The sequence below is a fragment of the Siniperca chuatsi genome, linkage group LG21 (genome assembly GCF_020085105.1).
Source record: "Siniperca chuatsi isolate FFG_IHB_CAS linkage group LG21, ASM2008510v1, whole genome shotgun sequence".
Classification (NCBI taxonomy): Eukaryota; Metazoa; Chordata; class Actinopteri; order Centrarchiformes; family Sinipercidae; genus Siniperca; species Siniperca chuatsi.
In genome coordinates, this window is record NC_058062.1 from 18,914,675 (window position 1) to 18,936,623 (window position 21,949).

At 40.8% G+C, this 21,949-nt stretch overlaps 1 protein-coding gene across 18 annotated transcripts in view; it reads left to right on the forward strand.

The window, feature by feature from the left end:
* nfixb (nuclear factor I/Xb) overlaps nucleotides 1–18,646 on the forward strand; it is a 141,532-nt gene extending 122,886 nt beyond the window's left edge. For 13 of the 18 annotated variants that reach the window (XM_044182219.1, XM_044182223.1, XM_044182218.1 and 10 more), the window contains 4 exons: nucleotides 4,104–4,279; nucleotides 6,436–6,583; nucleotides 8,381–8,472; nucleotides 12,209–18,646. In XM_044182219.1, coding sequence (XP_044038154.1) covers nucleotides 4,104–4,279; nucleotides 6,436–6,583; nucleotides 8,381–8,472; nucleotides 12,209–12,223 — 431 coding nt within the window. In that variant the 3' untranslated portion in view covers nucleotides 12,224–18,646. The remainder of the gene's footprint in view (nucleotides 1–4,103; nucleotides 4,280–6,435; nucleotides 6,584–8,380; nucleotides 8,473–12,208) is intronic. The other 5 variants (XM_044182234.1, XM_044182227.1, XM_044182230.1 and 2 more) reach the window with 1 other exon arrangement.
* The last annotated feature ends 3,303 nt before the right edge of the window (nucleotides 18,647–21,949 follow it).

Sequence of the window (21,949 nt, forward strand, 5' to 3'; positions counted from 1 at the left end):
CACCCCCACTTATTCAGGGCCTTCCCCTTCCCCCTGGCGCTGAGGTGGGAGCATTGTCTTTGGGAGATGAGAGTGGCTGGGAACTAAAAGCTGGCAGGCGCCTCTGCCGCCTCCTCTGCCTGTTCTGACCTTGTAGGGTGCAGGTCAAGCTGGTGATGGAGCTTCTAGGGAGCCTGGGTGTGGTGTATGACTTTTCTGGGTCTGTCTGGTGGATGGTTAGTGGTCGTACATCTCTAGATATCATCTATATAGATCACTTTCTTCTTACTAGAGTGGAAGAACAAGACCAGGGGGTTGCGGCGGCCTATTCTATCACATCTTTTCAGTTGATTGTAAGGCTTAAGTGCTCTTATTTTGACATTTGTTCTTAATGTTGTAAATGACACTTGAATCAAATGGCATTTACTCATTGACTCCTGGCTTATCTTGTCATGGATATGACACTTGACATTTTGTTTTTAGAACATTTCTGAAACTTGAAAAAAGTTGGCAGAAAATGAAGACCTACTAAGGTAATATCTAAAAGACTAAATGAATAAATAGACATATGGACATTTAAGTGTCGAAAGTGCAACAAAACTAACCTCAAATGCAACATTTATAATCAGAAAGAAGTAGTTTACAGCTACAGATAAAAGATTAATAAGGGAAGACTGAACAGCATTGTTCAATTTTCAAGGAATTTTTGGTGGAAAAGTTGCTGGTAAGTGATGTTAATTATACCACTTGAATGCTCTACACTTACAATTAAAGGGGCACCAATTTTACACATGAAGTTCAGTGTACTTGTTACCGTTCAGCCTGTGAAAACAGCTTTGTAATGTCTTTTGCGGCTCTGAAGCGAGCTTTCCAAAGTGAATAAAATAACCCTGATGATGTCATTCTATTGTCATCAGGGTTATCTCGGCTTGATTTTGACTTTTCAGTCTCTGTGAACCCCCATCTTTATGGGAGTACAATACTAAATCACTGGGGGCCCCATCTTTAATAGGGTCCCTGTTTCAAAATCTTGTTTTAAGCTCATACTGATACCATGTTTACATGGTGCATATTCCTAAATCCATGTGTGTTTAATCAAATTACCACACAGCAAACCTAGAGCCTTGTAATATTCCAGAATAAGAATACTGAACATATTGCACAGAGAGTGGGAGGAGCGGGGCCCCAGCAAATAATTTTTGTGGGAACTCCAAATTGATCTCAATGTGGGTCAGAAGATATCTTTATTAATACTGGGAAGGGCAGAAAATAAGGCTCTGAGTCGGAGTTGCTGTGTGAACCAGCTGATCCTCCACCAGGCTGAAACAAGCAACTCTTGATAACATCAGATATCAAACAGAGCCAAAGGGGCTCCGACCACAAATCATCACTCTTTATTTTATCACCACGGTACAGATCAAAAAAGGGACTTCCTCTTCTATTTGGAATGTGCACGTCTGTGAATTCGCCCAGTGAAGGAGCTCACTGGAGATAATTACCCATGTGCTTTAGTTCTGTAGCTAGGCTACATCAAAGGCTTTTTAAGCCACCAAGCAGATGTGAAGCAATAAGGTTGACCGCCATGTCATTAAACCCTCCTGACAGACCCTATGCCTCTTGAGATGTTGCTACAGCAAATCCAATCTCCACACACACATGTTCACGCTAACATGAGTACACGTACACAATATCCCATCCTTGTGGCCAGCAGTTGTGATTTATACAGTTGTGATTTGTTTCTTTTTACACAAACTCCTACAATGCGCAAGCTGGAGCTGTTCCCACGCTGGCGTGAAAGTGCTTATCACATCACTTTCTGGAAGATTGTGGAGAAGCTCAATCATAATTTCCATCCTTCCATATGCTATACCCGCTAGAGGGTCGCGGGGGGGGGCTGAAGCCTATCCCAGCTGACAATGGGCAAGAGGTGGGGTACACCTTGCACAGGTCGCCAGTCAATCACAGGGCTGACACGTAGAGACAGACTTGCATCCACACCTACGAGCAATTTAAAAAACGGATCCGGATGGAGAAAATTCACGCAGACACAGGGAAAAGATGCAGAGTCCACACAGAAATGCTGACAGTGAGGTGACAGTGCTAACCACTGCACCGCCGCGCTACCCAGAGATCACAATTTGATTTTAAAAAAAGTATATCCACATAGTGAGTCAGCTGTAACACCAACACTACGTGTTGCGATTTACAGTGTGGGAAAACTAGTTAGCAAGCAAGCAGAGAAATTTAAACAGCTAGCTAAAACATTTGGATAAATGGCTGGAAGTGATAGCTAAAAGTTATGGATAGAATTTGAAATAGATAGCTAGAAGTTATGTATAAACAGTTGAAATAGTTGGTAAAAGTAACAAAGCAATGCTAAATGGTTGAAATAGTTAGCTGAAAATGATGGGCTAAATGGCTGGAATAGATAGCTAAATGTAATAAATAAACAATTCAAATATTTAGGTAAATGTAATGGATAAACAGTTGAAACATTAAGCTTCTGCTACAAATGCAAACTTGACCAAACAGACCTAAGCATTGACAGTTCAATTGTATAAAAAAAATTATATCACCTTTTGATATAATCAACAGTGTTAAATGACATCCAGGTTAAAATCAATTCAAATGAATGCATTTGGAATATGGTGGGTGGTGTTGATAAAGGGGTACTTGAGTTCATCTGACAGGGCTAGAGATAAAAAAGGTTGGGAACCACTGCTCTACAGGGAGACAGTAAGGGTGTAGGGATTCCCTCTGATCCTGTCTCCCCCACCACCACCACCACCACCATCACCACCACCCCATTGCATCCCCATCCCGCCCCCACACCCCCCAGAGTGTTTGGCCTTCACCCAGTCTCTAATGGGATTAGTAGGGGACTAATAGAAGCAGGGAGACAGCTCCACTGGGTAGCAGGCAGCCTGGCATGGGAGCAAGGTGTTGCTGGGCTCGGAGGCATAGGCCCCTGTCTGGGGGGTAATGCAGCGGGTTTGGCACGCTTATGAAGTACACTCACGCACACAATGTATAAGATGCGAGCACCAAAGAGTGTTGGCAGCCCAACATGGGCAGCTGGGGGGCCTAGATGGGATGGGGTGGGTGTCAGACTGGCACAGCTAAGAGGACAACAGGCTTCTAATACAAATCACGGAGATTTAGTAATGGATATAGGTCTGACAGAGAGGGCTTTGTGTTTGGTGGTAGGGTTCAACCAACTGCTCCCCTCTCACACCTCTCACATACATTCAGCCCTGTTTGGTGCAAGTTCCTCTATTTTCCTCTCTTGTAAAGCAAAAGAAAGTTACCTTTTTTTTAAGGTTACTAACAGCCGAATGCTGATAGATTTTGCATCCCCACACTTGCCGTGCACACACACACACACACACACACACACACACACCTTCAGATATGAGGCTCCAAAGCCCATTAACAGAAAAACACCAACTTAGACATACAGTGTGAACATAGAGATTAGTTCTGTCATAGAAACAAAATGAGTCAGATTAAATAACGGCTTTACTGTCCATCGATGCCAAATTGCATCAACGCCAATGAATCGCACCCTCAAAACGGCACACAGGCGTGCAGGCGTTAAGACCGGCTAAATTAAGACAGTACTCAATGATCTCTTTGTGCTTTTTCTTTTTTCAAGCTCTTTGGATCTGATTTCAAAATATAGCGCTTGCATCTATTGAATTTGTGCACATTCAGGTGTGTGCAGTGTTTGCCTGTGTACAAGTCTGAATGGTGTTGACTTAAATTGTTATGTAGTCTCTGTGAGTGTGTGTGTGTGTGTGTGTGTGTGTGTGTGTAAATCTCCTCCATTAAGCTGTATAGATTTTCTGGAGTGATCATAAAACATTATGAGTAATGCCCATAATGGCTATTAACTTAGCTTTTCTTGGAAAAACAACATTCCTTTCATGTACGACATTTTAAAACCAGAATTAAACTTTATCGTTTCCAGTTGTGACGTGATATTCTTGCTATCATTCGTTAATCACTTAATACATCTCTCCCATCTGTAAGAATGTGTAGGAAATCAATGGTTCATGTCTTCCTCTCGCTCTCTGCAGCTGTCTCCATTTGTGTTCCTCTGATACAAATGTCTCTGTTCGCAGGGAGTCCCCGTGCTTCAGCCTCGGCCTTGCACTTTCCGTCTCCCTCCATCATCCAGCAGTCTAGCCCTTACTTCACCCACCCAACCATCCGCTACCACCACCACCCTGGACAGGACCCCCTGAAGGAATTTGTGCAGTTTGTCTGTGCTGATGGCTCGGGGCAGGCCGCCGGACAGGTAAGGCTAGCCACCAGAGAGAAGGAACACTGTTAACTTAAAAATGTGCCATTTATACAGAAACTGCAGCTGTGCCACACCCTGCACCTAGCTTGCATTAGCATTGCTGGATTCTGAAAGATTTTTCTTGTAGTAACAGTCTATGAAGCTTATAAGTGTAGCGGTTATAAAATATTCTAACAGACCACTGAAAGTAGAAAAATAAAGAGGAATAGTAGTGGAGAAGGTGAGTATGGAAGCAAAAAAAGGCCATAATATTTTTTTTAAGCAACTGTATACCTAATTGTGAAATTTAACAACTACTGAATACTTTGAAATTTAAATACCACTGAATTTATTGCATTGAAATATATCTTACTTTGAAAACCATCTGTCTGACTTTGTGGTTTGATTTCTAGAAGGTTTTTCCAAATTTCGAAAAACTAGAGTTTTTTTTCTGGTTTACAAATTCAGATAATTCATCTGAAGTGTTTTTTTTCTTGGATCATGTGACTGACAGGACGTAACCTGATAGACAGCTAGGTCTGATAGATTCCTTCAGGCTTGATTGATCCTTGGTAGCCAGGATGTTCAAGTTAGAATTTTTCAATTTGAATTTCAGTGTGTGAATGTAATTAATCTGATTTAAAGAAACCTGATTTTTTGACATGGCTTGAATTTTTTTAATCAGAATTTGACTGTACTGCATTTGAGCAACTTCAATAGTTTTTAGAGTTTTTTGAATATTGGACACTTAAATCTTCTGAATTTGCAAATCCTTAGAAAAAACTTGAAATCAAATTTTGAAATTGTACAACTTGAAAGTACCATCTGAAAAGACAGGAACACCACATAAAGTCAGACAGATGGATTTCAAAGTAAAAATATTTCAATGCTGTATGTATGTATGTAAATTTCAAAAGTTAAGTTGCTTATAAGATTAAAATTGATTATAATTTATTTGTATAGCACCTTTCAAAACATAGTTACAAAGTGCTTCACAACAGCAGCAAAAACAGATTCCAATAAAATGATAATAGAATAAAAGCATTATAAAAAGAACATAAAAGTAAGAATTAAACTAAAGTATACGATAAGATATTAAAATAATAAAACAATAGAATAGATTATTAGACATAAACAACAAGGAATTAAGTAAAAGCACATTTTTAAAAGAGATTTAAAATCGGACAAAGATGTGGCTTGACTGATCTCCTGATTACGGCCTGTTTTTGCTTCCGTATTTGTGCCTTTTATAGAAAAGCCAGCAGCAACACCAGCTCACTCTACAAATCTGAAATTGTATTGAGCATGTGTTTGCATTTCTCTACAATGCAATATTACTATATTAATGTTATTACTTTTAAGTGGATAGTGCATGCCAAAAGCTTATTTTATGGTGTTATATGTCTACATAAATGCACCCCACAGCAACACAAGTGAACACACTAGACATTTGTTTATTCAGTTGGTCTACAAATCTTTGTATTGTCTTGTCGATGTCATTTTGCCGTTTGCCGTTTCAGACCCCGACGTTCCCCCTCCTCTCCCCTATACCCAACCCAACACTCCCTTTTTTTTTTTTTTTTTTTTTTTTTTTTTTTTTCTTTTGCTCCACCCAACCCCTTAGAAGTTACAACCATCAGCACGAGAGTGAATCAGTCATGGCACACTTCAGTCAAGCATACCTGTCTTGTGTTGTGTCATCGTTTTTCTGTTTTCATCTCTAGCTGTTAAGATTTTAGTTGGAGTTTGGTTGTTTGGTGCTGGTATCGTTGGTGGTGTTGTGCTTGTGTAGACGAGTATTCTCCCATGGTTTTGATTTCTTGCCATCTTCTGGACGAACCCAGTCAATAATTTGCTCACTTCCCTCCTCCACACCTCCTCCACCCACCACGGACCACCCTTGTGGAACCTCTCACCTCAAGCTCCAGCTCCCACTCCTATCAAACCCTGTGGTGATTATTTTTCACACCTCCATAAAAGATGCCGTCCACATACATCATTCCTTTGGTTGTTGTTTCCTACCACCTCCTCTCCCTCCTTCCACCATCGCCTCCCCCCCTCCGTCATGGATATTTTTTTGGACCTGGCCTCCCTGAGCTGCATCCTCTTTTCATTCCGTGTCTGCGGCTTGTCGCATGTCGCCCTCCTGACCCTATTTGTGTTGTCTGCAGCCAAACGGGAGCGGCCAGAGCAAAATGCCAGGCTCCTTCTTGCTGCCTCCACCTCCCCCAGTGGCCCGCCCAGTGCCCCTCCCTATGCCCGACTCTAAACCCAACAGCACGCCCCCTGACGGCGGACTCTCCTCGCCCGCATCTCCGTGTAAGTGACCCCGCAGAGACCGTTCTCAAAACCAAACCAACAAAAAAATAACAATCTGAAAATCCCAACCCTCTCCAAAGAAAAGACCCCTGCCATTGTTCTTCCTCCAACTTCGTGCCATCATTGTTCCTGTGTATCCAACATCTCACCTCCCTTAACCCTTGGAAGGCTATGGAAGCCAGCACAGGATAAACTGTGGAGCTCAGAGTAGATCAAGACCACCAGAGGTCTGGTGAGAAATATATTTCATAATGGACTTATGTGGTGCTCATCAGGGTTGTGTATTAGGCCCCATCAGTTTGAGTGGCTCTACATGTTGAGCCCTTTTGCGTTGTCTGGTGTGGAAGCTGCATCTCCAACCCAGTTCTTCTCCTTCTAAATCCTCCTGTCTTCCCCTGCTGGACTCATTAGCAAACCTTGTAAAAAAATGAATAAATAAATAAAACTTGAGGATTTTGATTATTAATTGATTCTTACTTGTGAAGAGCACAAATTTAGGGCAGTTAATTTATATGGACTCCAAAACATTCCAGTAGAAAGTGGAACATTGGTGGAAAACATATATTCATGCGTGTTTTTGGTTGAGCTGATTTTAGCTTCTTGGTGGGATTTTTTTGTTTTTTTTGTTTGGTGATTTGTTAAGCAGAATAGGGTGTGTTTTTAAGGTGATGTCAGTCCAACCGTGGGGCTTTTCTCACAATACATTTGTCTTCCTCACTTGTGATAGGAGGGGCACTGGATGGAGCACTTTAATTTTTTGTTTATAGCTTTCCTTCAAATTTAGTGTTTGCGTTTTACCCCCCAGTCAGCGTCTCAAAGTCTTCTATGTCTTATGTATGTTATTCCAATTCTTAGAAACACATGGATGTATACTGTGTATGTCCAACATCAAAATTCTCTCTCTCTCTGTCTCTATCCTTCTTGTTCTTCCTCCCTTTCCTCCACATATGCACAAGTCTGCACACTGCATCCTGAATCCCTCAGTGAGATTCAAATGCTGGAGTCCGTAGGGTACCTCAAACTGCCCTAAATTTGTCAGACTTTGATGCCAGTGGGTTTTAACTGTCCCTGACTGATCCTCAATGTCAGGATTCTGGTGTGCTCAGTCACTTCCAACTGAGTTTATCAACGGGATTTAATCACTCGGGGAGATCTAAGTTTGCATACCAGATTTTGGCAGACTTTTCTGTGGAGTTTTGATGACCTCAATGAAATATAGCCGTACTTTCTGTACTACTAAATTAATTTATCTGATTTTTTTGTTATTTAACAACAGTGTGTCAGTAGTTTTTACTGTATGCTATTACATGTTAAAGGAATAGTGTGACATTTTTGGAAATACACTTATTCGCTTTCTTAGCGAGAGATACCACTCATGTCTGTATGATAAATATGAAGCTACCGCCAGCAGCCGGTCGGCTTAGCTCAGCAGGAGGCAGGAGGAAAGCGCAGGCCTGGCTCTGTCTGGAGTCATTTTTACTTTTCAGTTTTTTAAACAGATTAAACAAACGAGATACAATGAGTTAATTAGTGAGCTTTAGAGTAGCAGGAAGATGGATTTTCTTACCTTTTGGAAAGAGCCAGGCTAGCTGCTTCCCCCTGTTTTAGTCTTTGTGCTAAGCTAAACTAACAGGCTGCTAGCAGTAGCTTCATATTCACCATACAGACTTGAGAGTGGAATTTATCTTCTTATAATCTAACTTTCAGTAAAAAAAAAAAGTGAATACACATATTTAAGTGCCAGCTGTCTATGTGTACGCACTGATGTCTTCTTTTGTTGTTCTTCTGTTTCTCTAGCATACTCCACGCCAGGCACCACAGCTCCCAACAGGTTTGTCGGCATCGGATCACGGGACAACAACTTTCTGAACATCCCGCAGCAGACACAGGTAGGAGTCTGGGATATACTGACAGTTTGTCTCTCTGTGTAAAATTGAGGAAGGAACTCGTCTGTTTTGACTGTGATTACCTGTCAAACTCAGGAAACTTATTAACTGTGTGGATGTACGCCAAAATATTTCTTATTCCCTCTCTCCCTGAAACCTGCTGCTGGGTTTTCTCCACCTCTCCTCTCAAAGCATCCCACAGCGCACCGTCAATGTGTGCATTTGTACATCTTTATTTTACAGTATGTGTGTGGTTTACCATATGTGCTCAACTGTTTATGGCACATATGGAGCCTACCCTTCAGGCAGCAGGCCTTCTCCCTTGCTGCCTTTTTTCACTCCCTCTCCTTGCTACCTCTCCTTTCCCTTTTCCTGCCGAACCCCCCTTCTCTACTTCACTTTCGCTCTCCTTTTAGCTTTGTCCTACTCCGCTCTTCTCCCTCTTATTCATTTTCTCTGTCTCTGCCTTTTACTTTCTCCCTCTTTCACCTTCTTCGTTCCTTCCCTTCACCACTCTGCGCCTCGTTCATATGCCTCCTCCATTACCACAGTACTTTTCTCATTAGTGTCCAACCACACTCACCTGGAGCCAGCTCAGCTCTGCTCCTCAACACATGGAAACCATCTGAAACTGCTCGGCTGATCCCCTCCCTCGTTTCTCTGCCCTCTGTTCTTTTACTTTTCCTCCCTTTCACTTTCCCCCATTCCTGATCCTTTCTGCTTGTCTGCTCGTTATACTACACTCTTTATTCCCCTTCCTCTCTTTCTCACTCCAATCCTTATCTCTTTTTGCTCCACCACTTTTCACACTGTCAGTTTTTCTTCTTATTCTTCTTCCCAATGCCTTCTTTGTTACTAATGTTCCTTTACTCTGAATAATCTACCTTAACTCTGAAGTGATTCTTTTTTGGACCCTGGTATGTTATACACAACTTAATACACAATGTTGCCAAAAGTAGGAGATGTAGATGATTTTGGGCAATAAGGCCTGACTCGCAGTCAGTGTTCCAATTCATCCTAAAGGTGTACTGGGAAAACCGTTTCTTTATGGAGCTGGCTTTGTGCTCGGGGACACTGTCATGTCTAAAAGTGGACATGGTCTTCCCCAAACTGTTGCCACAAAGCTGGAAGCACACTATTGTTTAAGAGCAAAGAAGCGTAGACCAAACCTTGAAAAATAGCCCTACACCAAAACTAATATGGGCGCGGTATCCACATACTTATGGCTACTGGCCATGTAGCGTGTCTTTATATGCTTTTCTTAAACAGCTCATTGATGTTCAATACTGAGTGCCTGAAGTATGGTTTTACTTTTCAAGGCAGAACCAAAACACACAGTATTAATTGTTTGCATGTGCCTCCCAGAGATGGACACAAAAACATGAATGATCCACTAAAGAAATGATAGATTACAAGTAGGGCTGCACAATTAATCGAAATATTATTGAAATCACAATATGGCCGAGTGCAAGCAATGTCCAAATGAGCAGAAGCTGCAATTTTTTGATACAGGTCAAATGTGTGACAAAACAGCATTTTAATGAAGAATTGTAGTGCTGCAGAGATGCCCTGGCCTACAAATCTTGTTCCCAGTAAGAAAACATGTTTGTTTGGTACAGACCCCAACAAATGTCACACCATCATGATTTTAATAGTTTTTTCAGTGAAAATGAAAATTGTAATGCAAAAATGATCATTCCTACTAATCGTGAATCATATCGCAATTGTAATGTCAAAATAATCGCAATGTGATTTTTATTATTATTATTATTATTTAACCATATCCAAAACAAATAGCATGTCAGAAGTGTGTATGTGGTGACTACAGGACAGGCTGGAGAACCTCTTACACTGACAACAGTGGGCTCTGTATGCCCTCTAGTGGCAAATGTGAAACACTGCAACCAGGGGAGAAGTGGAAACAAGATACCAACGGGGCAGGAAAAGAGGGGAGATGGAGGGAACGGAGCAACAGAGTTTCAGCCCTTATAGAAGTCACGTCCCGGCAGTCTCATTACCCCCGGCAACCAGACATGATGTCATAGCCAGTTGATCTTGAATTTGAGAAGGGGTTGTTTGAAAGGGGGCGAGGGTGGGGGGGCAGGAAAGAAAAGAGGGTGGTCACTGTCTGCTGCCAAGGATTTAGTGGGAGTGTTCACGGGAGATAGATGGATTGTGTGTGTGTGTGTGTGTGTCTGTGTCACAGACACACACACACAAGATCATACACAGAAGGAGAGAGAGGGAGAGTAACTAAGAAGGGAGAAGTCACAATGCCCAAGGCCTGCTGGGACAGTGCCCAGGGGAGTAGGGTAGCTGAGAGGTGCAGGAGGCAGAAGGGGGGTATTCATGCGACCTGTTAGAGTCAAACAAAACAAAAGGCTGCTTCCCTGGAGGCTCAGAGTAGTTTCCAAGGCTTGACTTCTAGAATGTTGGCGCACTAGCCCACAGTGCCAGATCCTGCAGGCCAAGCAGGGCAGCCAACAACAGCGACGGTGACCCACTTCTGCTCCCTGCTCACGCTGAGTGGGAGAAACCCAACGTGAAGACGGTGCAAGTGACAGGGAGCGCCAGACTGCTATCCCCCTGCTGCTGCTTGGCCATTAGTAGCCATTCACTGCGCGGCCAAATTCAAGACATACCGTGTTTCACTCCAAAAATGGACAGAATTGATGGTAATAGCTGGGCTGGTGGCCCAGAAGACTGTTCTGACACTGACTGTATTCAAGAACTGTAGGAACCTCTAGTGGCCACAGGTCAAGACAGTGTACGGAGTCATTTTCAGGAACAAAATAACAAAGACACTGAACAGTACAACGGTTTCAGCAGTTTGCATCTGTCATAGTGATTTCTGATATAGTTCCTTGTTGCCACATTACATCTTTTTACTAGCCATCCTAGTGACGTGGCTGTAGGGATGGTAGGTCGATCCACCGCTTTGGTGCAGACTTAAACAACTGCTGAGATATTTCATAGATTGCCATGCAATTTTGTACAGACATTCACTTCTGTGAATGTCTGTCGTTCCCCACTTTTGTTTAGCACCACCATGAGATTGACATTTGTGGTTCAAAATTGAATATCTTGCCAGCTATTGGATGGATTGCAGTGACATTTGCTAAAAATATTCAGTGTCCCTAGAGGATAAATTCTAATAACGTTGGTGTTCCCCAGATCGTTCATCTAGCGCCATCATTAGGTCAAAATTCCAATTTTCCCAATACTTAGGTTTATGCAAAACTAATGACAATCCCAGTCTTAGCTGTGCTTTGTGTTTGGTGCTAATTAGCAAATGTTAGCATGCAAACAGGCTAAACTAAGATGGTAAACCTGGTAAATATTAGCTGCTAAACATCCGCATTTTAGTATTGTCACAGTGAATATGTTAGCAGCTAACGTGTGTATTTAGGTTTTTCTGTCCACAGGTTTGTACCTCTGACATTTTAGCAAAATACCAGATACACTCACTGGCCACTTTATTAGGTACACCTGTACAAATTATATTGAAATGTGTTTCTAATAGTCTCCCCCCTCGTGTAAGTAAATTGTACAGAGGTACCTAATGAAGTGGACAGTGAGTGTATTTTCTAACTTAATGGGTTACCTTTTGTACTGAACCAGGAGAGTTTCATGCTATTCTGTATTGTATCGTGTTTTTTGTTATGTTGTCCACTACTTGTGTAGGCACGTTGAACTGGTTTTCGATATTAACATGATCTCTCCCCTTTTTCTTTTTCAGTCTTGGTTCCTCTGACAAGATCTGTGTACAAACCAGCAACTACAATTCTTTCTTTACAATCGGAAATAGAAAAACAGAGAAACAACCCGCAGGATAATGACTGTCCCCCAACCAACCAACCCACCGACCGACCCTGACAGTACGTCTCACCTGATACAAAATACAACCAAGCAAGGAAACGCAGGAAATTACAGCAGCGTGACGCTTTTAGAGGAACTCTGGACTCATTTAACCAGTCAGAAGGAGGACCTGTTTCGAGCAAAGATGGATAGATGGAAAGATGAATGGATGGACAAGAGGATGCCAGGATAAAGAAGGGGTAAGGGGACAAACAGCAGCAAGCAGGCATCTCTCCTGAAACCACCGAACCAGCACAACTCGGCAGCAACGCAGGAGGAGCCTGACGGAGGAAAAAGCAGTCAACTTCTCCTACTTCGTGAGGACGCATTGTGTAATGAATGGCTAAGAAAATCAACTGTCCAACAATATAAAAAGGTTTCCACACCCCAGATTTAACATTTAAGCTACAAAGCTTTGCCCACAATGAATCCACAGCCTGATCAAAGCAAATACACTATTTGGTTTCCAATGAAAGCTGCAGTCCGTGCTCCTGTGATGTCTGTCATCACCCAAAACAAAATCAAATTGACCAATGTTTCTCTCCCTCTGAATGACCATTGACTCTATAAAGTCCCTTTTTTATCCTACTGCTAACTAGAGAGAGACCATGCCAAAACATATCTTGATTAAGAGTTGCACTAGAAGCTGAATCAATTAACACTAATCTTAACGATGTGCACTATTTACCTACAAGGCATGGGAGGTAAACCACACTTGCCTATTAAGAGTTTTAAAGAGGAAAAATCAAGGTACAAGAAGCCTTCACGTGTTCTCGACCCCCATCGTTCAGTTTGACAAATCGTTGGCCTCCGCTCATTCTCACGTCTCCCCGCACAACACACACCCAGAAAGATCACAATCTGTGCCATGACCACAGCATGTATGTACAATTGAAAACAATCACAGTTGCCCAGTCGGACCTTTTTTTTAGATTGTAGTATTCATTAGGTGGTGGTGTTGTGTTATCATATTTTCATTTTATATGCACACAGTAAGCCCAGTGAACTCTCGCTACCTATTTGATTAGATATCCAAACATCACACACACACTGAAAATCACAGTGTGAGTACATCAATACTGACAGTTTTCACGACTATAGACAGCAGCTATTGGTTCCCCCTTTGCCCTCTTGTAATGTAGATGAATGATTTTGTTAACTCTTGTGTGTTCTCTTATTTGAATTTATTCCTTTCGGATTTGTACTATTTTATAATTGTTTTGTATTTGAATGACAGCACCTTATAGAGAAACACAGTAACAAGTGGGATGTTAAAGTGGCGTAAACAGGGTGGTTCGCTGACCTCGATCACATAGTACATGCAAAAACTTTAAGAAAAAGTTTGACATTTTGGGAAATACGCTTATTCGCTTTCTTACCGAGAGTTAGATGACAAGATTGATACCGCTCATGTTTGCACGTTAAATATGAAGCTACTGCCAGCAGCCGGTTAGCTTAGCATGGCATAAAGGCCGGAAACAGAGGGGAACAGCTAGCCTGGCTCTGTCCAATGGTAACAAAATCCGCAAACCAGCACCTCTAAAGCTCATGTTAATCATGTAACATCTTGTTTGTTTTATCTGTACAAGAACTGAAGTGTGAAAATGAGAAATCGCCGTTTTATGGGGTGTTGGGACCTGGCAACTGGTCGCAACACAGTTGCGCAGCCTTAGAAGTGCTGGTAGGCAGATTTTGTTACCTTTAGACAAAGCCAGGCTAGATGTTTTCCCCCTGTTTCCAGTTTTTTGCTAAGCTAATTAACCAGCTGCTTGCCATAGTTTTATCTTTAATGGACAGACATGAGAGTGGTATCAATCTTCTTGACCAGCTCCCAGCAAGAAGGCAAATAAAAGTATTTTCATGTAAAAGTTTGACATGGTTTGTTTGTTCTCGGTGCCAGATAAACCTATTTGCCACGTACTGTACCGGAAGACCACACAATGCAGGATTTTGACAATCACAGGAAGCTTATTTTCTGGGAACTTACCTGCTGAACCATACAAAAAAAAAAAAAAAACTCGCTGCATGTACTATTTGACCCAGGTACAGCCGGTGGTGATATGCGAGTGATAGAAAAACAGAACCAAGGAGGGAAGGTTGCTGAAGATGAGACCCAGAGTAAAAGAGAGAGTAGCTCTTCTTTCTGTCTCCCTAAAGTTTACCCTGTTGTTTACACTCCCAGACAGGCCGCTGCTCCAAGAGCAGAGGGAGCCACACTGTGGAGCAAAATGAATATGTGACATATCTGGCTGTTTTCGGAGAGGGAACGAGGGGCTCTAAGGCTAGCAGTAGGAGGATCGCTCATGTGCCCATTTTTGTTTTGGTGCACAGTATCAGGTTAAGGATATCGGTTGCTATGGTAACCCCCCAACACACACACACACCAGCACTCCCCCCTAGCTATTGTGAATCAATGAGTCCTTAATGATCAAAACTGCACTAAAACAATCATGCCAGCCAACCATGTGAGTTTCTTTTTCGTAAGAATTACAGTAGATTGACCACCACTTAGTGTTTCAAATCAGTGGATGTATCACTGGGATGGAAACACTTGTAGAGCACAGATCACCACTTCTTAAACACACAGACTTATAAAAGACCACTCACTATTAGCGCAAACACATCCCCTGTGCCCGACTGAATTCAAAGGGAAGTCTTAAAAATAGACAATCTGAGGAGGCCTTTATGCTTTTAATCGTTTTACATCATTAGCCCATACATATTCTGACTGATTCAGTTATTTCCTATTAAAAGTTGAATTCATATCACCCATCCAAACCTCACAAAATAACTGGACTGCCTGGCCACGTTCTTCACTGCAGGGAAACACAACATAGTTGGCCAACCGACTGGCGACCATCTCATCAGCTTCGTAGAGAGAACTAGCTCTGCTGAGTATGACGTTAACGATGGCTAAGGTGATTTCTTTTCTAATCTATGGAAGTGCCTCTGTATTCCCATTATGCAATTTGTCAAACATGAATTCAGGTTCTTTTTCTCACATATAAGCTATAGTGAATGGTGAAACATTTATGTCAGGAGAGGGAGAAAAAACGGTGACAGCTCACTAGATAATCGCAAGCATCTTTATATATAATACACATATATATTTATAGATATATACTTTTTTTTTATTTGCAAGATAAGCTCTGTGGCAGTCTAGTTATTTTTTGAAGCATGGCGTACATCGCACAGTCATAGGATGCATCTCAAAAACCGCTGATTAGAGCTAAAGTACCAGTCTCTAAACCCACACTCGTGTTAAATGACATAAAAGAAAATCCATGGCAAACACAACAATAGATACATAGACAGTGATGATAATGTAGTTGAGGGGGAAAAAAAGAACAGATTAGGTTTTGTAGTTTTCTTTCTTGTTTTGATGGGAAGTATTGTTCTTGAAACTAAATGATGTATGTTGATTGAGCCATGTGCAATGCCTTGGTAGAGGAATTGTGTTTGTTTGTTAGCGATTGTTTGAGGGTGTCACGAGAAAAGAGGGAAAACCCTCTTAAGTTTTTTTTTTTTTTTTTGTTTTTCAAGTCCACATGCTCTGGGACTCTAAATACGAGGGCAGCGAGAAAAGAATCCCAGTCTTTGTAAGTAAGTTTGGGGAAATTGTTTTTAATTTCCTTTTGTTTGTTTTTTTTTTCTTCCTTTTATTACTTTTTTAAGAAAAAAAATCATTTCTAATGATTTGTTTTCAGAATGTGGGAGGGCTGAAGGAACAATTTTGCAACTCATAAAATATATATCACTATGAAAACTGGTGCTTTCGTAAAGAGTAAAGTACATTCAATCTCTATTATACATAAATAATAAACGAAATTAAGTGTTATCATAAAAGCAAATTTTAGGAAAACATGCATTATTCTATTTCTCTTTTTGTATTTACTGAGGGGGGAGGGGTTCATTGTATGAAAAGGTTGTCGTGACAAAAGGCATTTTTCCCCCCCAACCTTTACACCATAGCCGAGGAGCGGTCGTAGGGAAAAGAATCTTGTAAAATGCAATTTTTTTTCCCAGACTGTATCATCCAACACAAGTGATCCTAATTTGTGACAAAGACAAGATCTTCCCCAATTTGGGAGATGCACAAGTATGGACTCCCGCTGCAAAGAAAGAAAGAAGAAAAAAAAGACAGTGAATGATGATATCTGGCGAGATTTTTATATTTGGTGTAAATGTCTAGTTGGTTCAGCAAGAGGGAATTAGCGGCCTCTGTCTGGTCAGCTGGTCTGCTGTCATCAATTCAAGTGAACCCCCACCCCCGAATCCCCATCTCCCACTGTAAATGATTATAAATATTTGTTTGGTGATGTAGTGTTATAGACTCAGAGCATCTTAAAGGTTGTCCCTAAAAAGTGCCTTTTGTTCACAGATTCCATCTTGTAATCCTGAGTGCCCATCTCAAATGAAAAAATAAGTCCCCTCCTTCATACTTCTATATCTTTCTCTTCCTCTTCTTCAAGCTTTTTAAAGCAGTATACATAGTACTAAAGGAAATTGGTGTGATTTAGTTCCTCTTTTTATTGTTGAATAATTAAGAAAAGCATAAAAAAGCACAAAAAAAAGATATTTTCTGTCTTGCCTCTCTTCCTCTGTATCTTGTCTTCTGTCTATCTTGGACACTGGAGTAGTCTGTAGCCGCGTAACCCTCCTCCCCTCCCCCCCTCCCTTTCTCTGAATGGCGGGGTTTCAAAAAAAAAAAGAATACGCAAAGATTTTTTTGTCTGAGCAGAATGCAGTTAGCTCACATGTTATTCTTGTCTGTACGCTTCACATTGTATTACCATACCCATCTTCTTCAGCTTCTCCATTCAACAGCTAATGTAAGTGAACAAGTTACACCACGGGGCTCTGGGCTGTGCTGAGGTCAGGGCAAAGGAATTGTTTTCCCCTGGGAGCAGTCAATGACAAATCAACCCCGGTGGAGGGAGAAAAGCACTCACGGGAACCTTTGGGTTTTGGACTTAGGCGAGGGAGATGACCAATAGGACTGCTAGTATAGGCAGGTTTGTTTGTAATCCTTGTTTCTATCTATTTATTTTTTTATAATTGAATTTGGATTTGCTTTTTTTTTTGTCATTGTTACTGCGTATCTTAGGCAGCAGGAAGATGCTGCATTGAGACCTTCAATTATGCACCTTTCTAGTGGTTGAATGAGACCAGCGATTTAAAACAAAAAAAAAAAACAAAAAAAATGAAAATGACTCGAAGCACCTTATAAGCGGACTGGTTCCACAGCACGGTGACCGAAAGGCTCAGATTTAGCACAATCATAAGAAAATGTAACACATTGCTTCACAATGGTGTATTGATTCACCACCATTCTAAATCACAGTGTTTGAGAGACACATTGACCAAAGTGATATGGTTCCAAAAGTTGTACAAAACTAGAAGACTTCGGTGACTAATAGTGAAAGCACCTTGAAATTCCACCAGCAAAATCAAGTGATTACAGATTTTTGTCCTGGAAAAAAAAAAAACACGTGTGTATATATATATATATATATATATATATGCAACTTTTTATTTTTCCTTCATCAAGCAAATGAAGCCAGCAGCAGTATTATCAATCAAGCCTCGACAAGTAAAAGCGCCACAGTTGAGAAGCCATATCAGAGATGAACAGGTTGCACGGAGGTGTATGTGTGTGTGTACTTGTACTTGCTACATAGTGAGGACTGAAGTTTTTTACCTACAGAGTGAGGACATTTTTGGAAAGTGAGGATATTTTGGCCGGTCCTCACAACTTCAAAGGGCTGTTTGAAGGTTAAGACTTGGATTTAAGGGTTAGGTGAGGGTAAGGGTTAGGCATTTAGTTGTAATGGTTAAGGTAAGGGGCTAGGGAATGCATTATGTCAATGACGGTCCTCACAAAGATAGAAGTACAAGCTTGTGCGTGTGTGTGCTTGTGCGTGTTTTGTTAAGGGAGGTTGTCTACAGTATCTGCCCCTGCACCGTTCAAAGAGCCCAGTCGGACCCTGTGGCCGAACCGTCCGCCGTTTTAAAAAAAATTTCCTTTTGTTTGTTTTTAACACGTTTAGTAGGATGCTGGGCCGTGTTGAGTGATGTGTAGACTGAGCCCCCTGGCCGGCCTAACCCCTCGCCTCTGGCCTGTATCCCCTCCCGCCACGATTGCTCCTCCTCCTCCTCCTCCACCCTTGGAGCAGCGTCCCATCCTTAAACACACCCCCCAGAGCCCATGGTGAAATGCATGTGTTAATTACAGTTTCTTTTCCATAATAATAATAAAAAACAGTTTGAAGAGAGCAACCCCTTTACTTGATTGAATAAAAGGATGTTCTTGACTGTATCCTGCCTATCTCGGCTGTGATTATTACTGTGTCATTTCAGTAGTGGACAAGCAGCTGTCTCTCAAACATGGCCACGGTCCAGGAGCAGTGGTGGAACAAGTACTCTGATCCTTTACTTAGGTAAAAGTAGCAATACCGCAGTGTAAAAAAACTCAGTGAAACTTTACCTAAAATATTAGTACTAATAAGTACTTGTTCTGCAGAAGAAAAAAGAAATATAAATTTCATTATTAAATTGTTAATACAGATTCATGAATGTGTCAGCAGCACTAAACTGTTGTAGCTGGTTGAGTTGTAGCTACTTTATATACAGTTAGGTTTAGTCCAGTAGTTCTCAACCTGGACAGGTTGCTTGTCCACAACGCATGTCTGTATGGTCTCCTATATGATACTGTGTGTCTTTGTTATATATAAGGAAACTTGTGTCAGGAAAAAGGAATATCAGTAAGCTGGATCCATTTACCCTTTCAGTGTTGATGCAAAATGAATATCACATCAGGACTGACATGAAGAATCTCCTTCAGTCATTGTGATTGTCAGCATCAAGGAAGTCTATTTTCCTACTTATTAATGAAAGGTTATTTTGATTCAAATGAAATGGCTGACAATCCAAAAAAAGGGAATTTATCAGAATTTTTTATGGGGAATATCGAAACTCATAGATAACCTCTATTATATGTGTATGTAGTTTGAAGGTGTGCTGCATATGCCTAGCTCAGCTCATAGAGAAATTCACCTTTAAAGCTGCAGTAATTTATATTTTTATATGAACAATGGGTCAAAGGATTACATGTAATGTGAAAGGGGTCGCTCTTAGTGATGAACCCCCTGAGAATGATCACTCAATTCAATTTGCAGTTCCCCTCAGCTCTACGGAGCCTTTTAGCATCTTTTTAGCTCATTGTCTTGGTTTTACAGCCCACAACTGTTTGGGTTCAGTCTCACAGTTCTCATCAGCATTGTTGCAAGTTGCAGCAGGCAGCTGTATTCAGCTAAATAGCTCTAAAATCCACTGTAAACTACCTGCTCAGCACCAAACTGCAGACAGACACACTTAGTGACTAGCTGGTGAACAGAGTGGAGCTTTTAGCAGCTAAAGAGCCAGATATTTCCCTCAGGAGTTGGTGGAGAGCAAAACAGAGCTAAAAGGAGTGAGAATAATGGAGTTACATTCATCAGATGGCCAGAAACATAACTCCAAATGAATGCTAATGTTGACCTTTAACAGCTGGATGTGTAAATAAGTAACTGTTTGCTAACACATTTGCTACAACAACTTAATAAGATGACAATAATAAAAATTAAATTAATAGAGCTTTAAACTTGTAATGTAACTAACTACAAGGGAAAAGATGTATCCCAAGGGGAAATATTTTACTCATTATTTGCATTTTGATTTACCTATTGATAATCAATTTACAAATATATTTGTCAACTCTTAATTTATGTGGCACTATATGGCACTACTTATGGGAAACTTGAAACAGATGGCAGAAATGAATCATTGTTCCAGACATAATTAATTTCTGACCACTTTAAGGCTTCAAAGGCAGGAACATAGGAATGCACTGGCTACATTTGATAGCCAATAGGAACCAGTAGCATGGTGGATTTTAACTTTTTTCTCAACTTCTCAGAGTTAACAAATTCTACAATTTGGGTCTTTTTACTTTTTCAATATTTAGGTATTTAGCTTTTATCATATAAATCCTTTCATTTGATCTATTTATTGGTTTATTGATTTTGGCCCTCATGTGTGGAGTTGTCATGTTCTCAGCAGCTGGAACAGCAAGGCTTGATTAACCCACTAGAGGGCCCCTTTTGACCTGGTGAGTATTTAGTATGTACATACAGACTGTGAGTAAGATGTGTGATGATGATGATGATGCTGCTGCTAATGAGGCACAAAGAGTCAACTGCCTGAAAGACTGCTGATATTTAATATAGCACAGCATAGTCTATCATGTGGATGCTGTAGGACAGTTGTCAGTAAAAACTGCCTTCACACATACAGAATTAGACTGGAGACATTTAGTTTTTTCTTTTACAGTTGGACCCACATTAAGCTGAGAACCTTTCAAAACAAACCGATGCCACATATCCCCACCTCACACACCACAACCAGGCCAGCAATTATCATAATAAGCCTCATATTACAGTAATCTGTAGTGGACAATCAGCCCATCTGCACATACAGTGTGATGGTGATGATAAATCAGATCTGCTCCTCATTAGCTGTTTTGTGTGTAGTTGCCTCAATGCACAATGTAGCTGTACAATTTGTGTTCCCCTGTCTTTGTTGTCTTCAAATTGAAGTCAGGGACTGGTTTAAAAACCTTTGAAGCAGGAAGCCAAACTGGCACAGTTTAATAGAAGAGGGGGCACATTTGTAAAATGAGTACTAATTTGTTAAGACTCATTTCAAGCCCTGGTTCTTGGCAATAATTAACGTACATTATGAATAGTTACATTGTTTACTCAGTGTAATAAATGAATGAATAATAAATACCTTTAAATATTCTAATATGAAACTATATCAATAACTGGCTGCTATTTGTAAGTTCAGTGACTGGCCCCTGAACACAGCACAGTATGTAAAAGGCCCACCACCCCTCCTTTACAGGAGCAAGACACCCGTAAGAGACACACACACACACACAAAAAAAAAAAAAACTATCAAAGACGCAGCTGCATCATTTTGCGTCTCTTTGAAGTCATTTCTGAGCCCGCCCATATAAGTTTAGTTTGAGTTGAGTCTAACTGGCAGCACTGGTCATATAATTCAGGACAGCATATCGAGTGCCAGAAGATTTAAAGTTAATTTAGTGTCACTTTCTTTTATTCAGAATTTAATTTAAGCTTCATTAAAACTAATTTAAATGTAATGGTTTAAATTTCCAACTACAGTTTTCCCCAGGTTGGGAAGGTAAAGGTTCAGTATGTTTACTCTAAAAAAGAAATGATTCCCAGTTCTTTCCCTTAAGTTTTTTGAATGTCTGAAAGCAATGTTACAAGGCACGAAAAAATGCTTTTCTAGACATCCTAGACATGTTAGTAAAATGTATGAGGGTAGTAACCATAAAACTATTAAGTTGTGTATTTTTAACGCATATTTTGGGACCTGTAAAGAATTGGCCTAAAGATAAAAATAAAATAACTCATTGCAATGTCCGGATGACTCAATCACGTTTCACTGTTAAAACCTCATGCAGATGGGTTTGACGTCAACAAATAGTACAGATTTATTTGCAGATACATTCGCATTTAAGACCTAGAACTTAAGAGTGTGGGCGTTTAATCAT